The following is an 8,211-nucleotide window of genomic DNA, read 5'->3' as shown; positions in this document are numbered from 1 at the left end:
AAAAAAAAAAAGAAGTTAACTATTTGAAAGATTTAAGCGTAGATTCGCTTCTCGAAGGCGCCGGAAGACTTCCCTCAGATTGCGCGCATGGTCCTCCCACATTGCCCCGATTACGATGATGTCGTATAAATAGGCGAAGGCGTGAGGCTCCATATCGGGGCCGATGACGCTGTCCAGAGCTCGTTGGAAAGTCGCTGGGGCGGAGTGGAGCCCAAACGGCATGTCTTTCTAGTGGAAGAGTCCACGTCCGGGGACAGTGAATGCGGTGCATTCTCGACTGCCTTCCGCCATGAGAATCTGTCTATTCCGTTTTTGAGGTCCAACGTGGAGATGAACCGGGCGTTCCGTAGACGTTGACGATAGTCAACGCACATCCGCATGTCCCCTGTCTTCTTTCGGACAAACACCAGCGGTGCGCTGCGGACTTCAAAAGGGTTCGATTCGTCCGTACTGCAGCAGTTCGTCCACCTGCTCGTTGATGATACGCTGCAAGGCCGGGTGATGGTGTGCTCGGCTACCGGAGGGTTACCGCGTCGAGAGGTTCTTCAGACACTAGCGATCCGGCGGGGATTCCGCGACTGTAGCCAGGTGTCCGTGAGGGCAATGCTTCCGGAACGGATTGCGCCTCTGAGCGTCCTCTGTATCCGGTTGGGCGAGTAGCTGGTACTTCCCGATTCTTTGCGGGCTTCACGGGGAAAATCGTGGCGTATCCGGGTCATCGGAACGTTCGTCGTTGTTAGGGCCGACCCGCGAGCTCTAAGGTTCCTTCTCTTGGCCACGGCGGCATCCGGTAGTGGCTGAGGCTGTACTTGCCTTCCTTGACGATAACATCGGCCTTCGTGATTCCCGTGGTAATGTCGGGAGAGACCGGTGGTGTCGAGGGCTCCGATGGAACTGGGGCTGGGTTCCGTCCCGCAGTCCACTTGATGTGCTGCCTTGGGGCGGGTATGGGACCCGTTGTGACCTTCTCCTTGGTCCTTGTTGTCCGCCGGGTAGGAGTCGGTGGGTCCGAAAGGTGGGCGACCGCCGCTGTGGGCTCGGGGGGCTGGGCCTGGTTCGGCTCTTCGTGTGGCAGGCGGAGCTAGCTGGAGGCACACTTGACCGCAGATTAGGGTTGCCCAGATGCCGCAGAGGAAGTCAATCCCGAGGATCACCTCGTCCAATATCGTTGGCAGGACCAGGAGGGTCATGCGGACATGTTGTTGGTCCAGGCGCACTTGTGCGTGCAGGGCCTTGGTTGCCGGGCCCCCGTGTCGATGGTTGCCGAGAAGAGTTGCCCCTCGACGGTAACCGTGAAGACGATCCGGCCTCCCGTCAAGCGGAGCGGTGGATCTAATGGTGGGGGAGCGCTGGGTGGGTCGCCGCCTGCTCCCTGTGTGCGAGGACCCCGGCTGTTTCCCGACTGGCGGCAGCAGTCAATGGTGCGGGTACCACGTTTCCCGCAGTCCCAGCAGTATAGGACTGGTGGGTTCTGGCATTCCCGGACGAAGTGTCCCACCTCAGCGCAGCGACTACAGGCTCGGGCCACGTCGTCAGGTGTTTCGGCCTCCTGGGAAATCATCCGGTTTGATATCGCTGGATTCGATGTGCCGAAAGGCGTCGTAGCTGGTCGTATGGGCTCTCGTCGGCGAGGGCCGGGCGGGGGCTGCTCCTCGTAGTGTAGCTTCCACTGGCGGGTGGAACGAGTGCTGCTTGTCGTACTGGGTCTCGGTCCCGCGCAATTTCGAAAGCGGTGGCTAGTTGCGTCAACCCTTCCAGCGAGGAGAATTCATGCCGCCTTATGAAGAGTTGATACTTCAGCAGCAGGTTCTCGTAAATCCTTTCGAGCTCCTGTTCGAACGAGTAATTTGCCCGCTGCATCATCAGGCGTAGTTCTACCACATAGAACTTGAAAGGCTCGCCGCCTTGCTGGTGTCGGGTCCTGATCGCATCCTCCAGGCGCTGGTAGTACCGTGGAGGGGGGAAAAATTCCAAGAACTCCCGCTTGAAAGTTTTCCAGGGCACGGTGTGCATCTGGTAGGCTCGGTACCAGCCTTCGGCGCGGCCCGATAGTAATCCAGCGATGGCCCGTGGGATGTCGCTGTTACGTACGCTGAATGCTGTAGCGCCTTCCTCGACTTGTTCCATGTAGTGCAGGTGGTCGGCTTGCCCATCGAAAAGCACGCCCCATCCCCGAAGCTTCTCGGCGAATGCGGCTGCGGACATGTGCTGGGGTGGCGATTGGGCAGCGGGGTGGGAGCCTTGGGCTCCTCGTCTTGGGCTCCTGTGACGATGTTCTGGGGGTGGCACGGAGAGAAGGGTGTCCCCTGCGCCGGGCATTGGTGAGGTGGACCGGTTTGTCACTACCTTTGATGTAGGAGCCTCCGGGTAGATGGCCTCCAATGCGGCAAAGCGTTCCCGGAGCGCCGGACTGTGGTTGGACCCTCCGATGAACGATGCAAGCCGGGGTCGCAGTTTGTCCACCTGGCCGTGGGTGTTCAGACCGAACTCCTTGAGTATAGTTTGGAGTTCGTCCTTCCGCCGGTAGGAAATCCACCTGACCCCCATGGCTCGGGTCGTGGATGCGTCGTCGGATTCGGAGGAGCTCCCCTCCTCGATCTGTCTGGCGGCTGACGAAGCTGGTTTTTGTTCGGCGTCCTCCGACGCTTTCTGTTCCCGGTTCGTTTTCATCGGTCGACCCGGTGAACGATGTGGCTGGGTGCCCGCTGCTGTTGGGCCTCTGAGTGGGCGTCACGCGGATGCTGATGTGGGAGTGGCTGGGTCTCCCGACTAGCGGCTGGTGGTGGCGCAGGATCCGGGGTCCACGGTGAGCGTGGCGATTGTTTTCCTCGTCGCGGTGAGTGCTGTAGCTGGCAGTGTGGATGGCGCTGCTGCGGGGCGCAAGCCGGGCGGCGAAGCTGGCCTCCGTGGTGCTCCTAGTGTGAGCGGCCTCTGGGGGCGCTCGGAGGGCGAGCGCTGCTGATCGCTGGGCTGCTCGTTGTGCGAGCGGTCTCTGGGGTGCTCCTGAGGTGAGCGGGCTCTGGGGGCGCTCGGGGTGTGGCGCTGCTGAGCTTTGGAATCGCTCCTGATGTGAGCGGCCTCTGGGAGCGCTCTTGGTAAGCGGCGCAGGTGGCCCACTGGGATGCTCCTGATGAGCGTGGATTCCGGAGGGCCCTCAGTAGGCGGCGCTGAGGCGGGGGCACGGCTGGACTCCGGAGTGCTCCTGATGTGAGCGGGCTGAGTAAGCGGACGGGGTGCGGCGCAGTTGGTCGCTGGGATGCTCATGGTAAGCGGCGCACTTGCGGAGTAGATTGGCGTTGTCGTATGTGGCAGTACAGATTCCCCTATTTACTCTTTAACTAGGCTTTGAAATCTTGGGTGCTCCTAATCAAAAAAAATCCCACGGCTGGACATGGGTCTTTAAGCCATGCGGTTGATACTGAAAACCCAACTAATACAGGATACCTAGGTCGTCCCTGAGTCGTTTCATAGGCTGGAATAGACTTCAGCCCGGCTAGAGTCCTCTACAGTTAAATTTGTAGAAACACAGGAGACGAAACGGGACTGGGAGTTGCCGCCGGGATTTTGTTTTCGGGATCACGTGGTCTGGGTCTCCACCTCTACGTAGAGTAGATCGCTCGGAGGCGGAATGTCAACTGGCCGACACCAATTAGCACCCGGGTAGCTTTTCCGGTCTGGCAAGCGTCCGTATTGCACAGATAAAGCCTCGGAAGCGCAATACGGGAACTTGTCCGACGGGAACGAGCACGCGTACAGCCTCGTCGTCCGTCTTGCGTAGAGAAAACGAACCTCGGAAACGCAACACGAAAACGGGGCCGCCGAAAATTTAACTCACGGGGATTTCGACTGGGCCTAAGCGTGGGCGATCGGGGTTAGCTTTTCCGGTCCGGCAAGCGTCCGTATTACACAGAGAAAGCCTCGGAAGCGCAATACGGGAACTTGTCCGACGCGAACGAGCACGCGGACAACCTCGTCGTCCGCGTTGCGTAGAGAAAAACGAACCTCGGAAACGCAACACAAAAAAGGGGGGCGCCACTAATATAACGGTAACGGTAACTTGTCCGACGTGAATAGGGACGCGGTCAGCTTTGGCGTCCGTGTTGCGTAGAGAAATCAAACCTCGGAAACGCAACTCAGAAACCTGACTGACCCGAAAAGCCCCTCCGCGAAAATTTACTAAATCTTATTAGCCTCTCCCTAACCTGAGCGTGAGCAGAAAAAGGTCGGCGATAGTTTCCCGCGCTTTTCTCTAATCTGGTAAGCGTTGGTATTGCGTAGAAAAAATAAACCTCGGAAACGCAATACGAGAACTTGCCCGACCTGGAGTAGCACGTGGGTAGCTTTGGTGTCCGCGTTGCGTAGAGAAAATAAACATCGGAAACGCAATACGGTAACCTAGCCGACCCGAAAACACTCAGCGAAGTTTACTAAATTTTAGTAGCCAGGCTTGGGGGTTTAAATTTTACAACTTTATGTTCCTTTTATTCACTTAGTATTTCTCCCTAACCTTCGCACTCAGTATGTGGGTTTTTAGTCTCTGCTTCTTCTCTTACTCTATAACAGCACGCGCGCTTGTTCACGGGTGATTGCGATAACTTATCGATACCGTTGGGCATTCGCCCTGACTGGCCAGCGGACTGATCTTGCTGATCAATACTGGTAACCTTGCGCACGCCTATTTGAAAACTAGGATTACTTAGGTTTTAGACTTAAACATATATTTGGGAAACTTAATATCTAATCAGGCCTTCAGTGGCTGGGACTTAAATATTGCCTTCAATGGCTGAGATACTATGTATATTGCCTTCAATGGCTGAGATACTATGGTTGAGATGAGAGGCGCCTTTAAGCGTCCTCACGCATCATTGTTGACATTTTTTTTATACTGTGTATTTTAGTTAGCTGTATTCTTGGTTTCCGTTAGCTGGTTAATGGTTTTTGTTGAACATTATATATTATATTTTTAGTTCAAATTTAAATATATACCAGACGATAGGTGTTGAAGAATACATTTATAATTTAGCCCTTTTACAATAAGAATTTTTGTAAAAACCGAATTGGCAGCGCCGACAGAAGAGGCCACAACTTGCGAAATAAAGTGTCTATGTGAACGACGTAAAAATCTGAGACGTGCATTTTAAATTTGGTCTTTCGATCGGTAAACCCTCAACATGGTCCTTCGATGTCAACTGAACAGCAAATGGATTGAAAAAAGTTTTCTCTTTTACTCAGAACTTCACATACACGCTCACATAGACGACGACTTGAGTTGTGTGTGTGTATTCGCGAAAGTTTGCAATATATCGTAATATTGCGAAATTCGGAATCTACGACGCAATAAATGATTTCTCTACGATCTCTGTGAGGTGGAAACAAAAAACTTCAAACCCAAAACAAAATAAAGCGGATAGACCTGCCGACACACCGCGACCCGATCTTTCGACCACAAGGGACACAATTCTAGAAAATCGCAACCAAACACTGGTTGCATCTACACCGGCGATAATAAGCGCATGGAAACCGCATACAGTTCGGAGGAAGTCAGTCCTCCCGCAGTTCAGCCAAGGTGCAACGACTTCAGGTACAGCTTGAGTACTCTAAGAAACAACAGGAGCTACGGGATCAACTGCAAAAGAGGAACAAGAGCGAGCACGGATACCATTTCAACAGGAACAAATGGATCTCGAGCAGCAATTATATTTGGCCCAATTGGGATCCGATGCAGTCAGCCAAATAGATGACAACAATCTGGACAATCTGGAACAATATGACGACGACAACAAAGATGTCCGTACGCGTTAGTGGGTCAATGGAGCTCAACGTAAGCTTAAGTTTCAAAACGATACTATGTCTGAAAACAAATTATCTAACCATAACGATATCGAAACATTCATGGCCAGGCAGACGAACAAACAAGATCTTCCATCGTTTTCAGGGCACCCATTAGAGTGGCCCATATTCTATGCAGAGTTTGAAAATAGTACTAAAACTTGTAATTTCAATGACTATGAAAACTTAAGTAGACTCAGAAAAGCTTTAGGAGGACGTGCCAAAGAATGTGTTCTGGCACTTTTAATTTTATCACCACCATTATCACACTATTATTGAAATCCTAAAAGAGCGTTTTGGAGACTCATGTTATATAATAAGATTGCTCCTTTACAAAATCAAACAGTTCCCAGTTATTAGAGACGACAAATACGACAAACTTTTTGCATTCTATGACATAATCACCAATCTGGTTCACACTTTGCTGAATATCAATGATATAGATCAAATAAGAAACCCTTTAATTTTCGATGAGATTTTAGACAAGCTTGCCATGCATCAACGTATTACCTTCGTAAAATACTATCAAAAGTTAAAAGAAAAAATTGACTAAAAAATAAAAATTTTTCATTCGTGGCTAGGTGAGACTATCAAAGCTGCCACCACTTTAGGATTTGGCCACATTATCAGCAAGTCTAGAGACATCATTTTGACGGTTTCGGGTATTGCTCATATGCTCTTCTTGATGAAGCGTCCACCATTTCCTTAGTTGATGAAATGAAACAAAGCCTTTGAAAATGCAATGGACTAACAATGAAACATATGAACAAGATAACTCTAAGGTAGTCAGCATACGCATCAAAGGCAATGGTTCTAATACTAAGGGTAAGGACTGTTTCTAGTCTCAATTTGCCGCTGCAAACCTTAAATATAGACGACATGACAGACGACTTTCAGTTTTTTAAGAACTTTACCCATTGCTCTTACGACCGGGCACATCCTAGAATTCTAATAGGACAAGACAACTGGTCTCTTATTGTATCACGCAAGTTGAAGTACGAATGGTTAGGTGGGTCGTGCACATCGTTTAACACAACCTGAAAGACAGTCGAACGAGACAAATCATACACTACATGTAACCAACCATTTTCCACAACTGACGATTTGGATGAGCTTCATAACCTAGTAAAGTCTTACTGGTCAACGAACTCTCAACTCAAAAAGACTTTCCTATTTCTGTAGACGACAAAAGATACATAAGTATTGTTGATAATACTTTAAAACAAGTAGGTGACAGGTTTGAGTGCGGACTTTTCCGGAAGAAAGATAACCTACAGCTTCCTGAAAGCTATAATAACGCCATGTCTAGGTTACTATCATGCGAACGTAAAATTGACAAGAACCCCGACTACGGACAAAAATATTTCAAAGTAATGGAATCTTATATTTCAAAAGGGTATTTGAAAAAACTGAACTCGACAGAAGCTAACATTAAAACACCACTGATTTACTATCATCCGCATTTTGGTGTACAAAATATTAACAAACCAGGAAAACTGCGAATAGTGTTTGATGCCGCTTCTAAAAGCCACAACTATTGCTTGAATGATTTTTTACTACCTGGTCCTGACCTTTATAATCAATTATCTTCCGTTCTTATGAACTTCAGAGAAAAGAAAATAGTTTTCGTAGGAGACATTAAAGAAATGTTTCTGCAAATCCAAGTGCCTGAGACAGATAGACATGCTCAAAGAATTCTATGGAGAGGGGATAGAAGACAGGGCCCTCCGGACGTTTATGAAATCCAAGTTATCTTTTTCGGAGCCAAATGCAGTCCGAGTATAGTTCAACAAGTAAGATATCACAACGCGAATGATTTCCAACAGAAGTATCCCAAGGCCTGTCAAGACATTATAACCAAGCATTATATGGATGATTACTTAGGCGGAGCAGATGACATTGACAGTACTGTTCAACTGATCAAAGACATTTCATTTGAACATCAAAAAGGTGGCTTCAAAATGTGTAATTGGATATCAAATTCAGCAGAGGTTCTGCATCAAATAAATACTGTCAATGGTCAAAATAAAGCTCAGTCTTCTCATAAAATCAAAACATATACAGAAGAACGTGTGCTAGGGCTAATGTGGAATTACGAAACCGACACATTCACCTACAATCTTCAATTTACAACATCACATCATGAAATGATTAATATGTCCTGGCGACCCACCAAGCGAGAGATTCTAAAGATTGCAATGTTGATTTCGATGCATTGGGTTTCCTCTCAAATATTCTCATAACTAACAAAATACTTTTGCAAGCTATATGGGATAGAGGTATTGGCTGGGACGACCAAATCATTGACGATCATTTTGTGATTTGGAAAACACTTCGAGATTCTTCTTCGAAAAATCCGAAACTTTGCAATCCCCAGACTTA

The 8,211-nt window shown here is 49.3% G+C and overlaps 1 protein-coding gene across 1 annotated transcript; it reads right to left on the bottom strand.

Annotated features, from left to right (window-relative positions):
- Positions 1 to 1,186: 1,186 nt before the first annotated feature.
- Positions 1,187 to 1,561, bottom strand: LOC123037365. The gene has a single exon (XM_044457507.1). It carries the CDS (start codon positions 1,559 to 1,561, stop codon positions 1,187 to 1,189), a length of 375 nt encoding a protein of 124 aa, XP_044313442.1.
- Between the last annotated feature and the right edge of the window lie 6,650 nt (positions 1,562 to 8,211).

Source organism: Drosophila rhopaloa, unplaced genomic scaffold (assembly GCF_018152115.1).
Source record: "Drosophila rhopaloa isolate 14029-0021.01 unplaced genomic scaffold, ASM1815211v1 contig_161, whole genome shotgun sequence".
Classification (NCBI taxonomy): Eukaryota; Metazoa; Arthropoda; class Insecta; order Diptera; family Drosophilidae; genus Drosophila; species Drosophila rhopaloa.
The sequence above is the reverse complement of the archived record's forward strand: the minus strand, read 5'-3'. Positions and strand labels throughout refer to the sequence as shown.

Excerpts from the sequence above, each read along its gene's own strand:
- LOC123037365 (XM_044457507.1), bottom strand. The coding sequence starts at position 1,561 with ATGATTTCCCAGGAGGCCGAAACACCTGACGACGTGGCCCGAGCCTGT.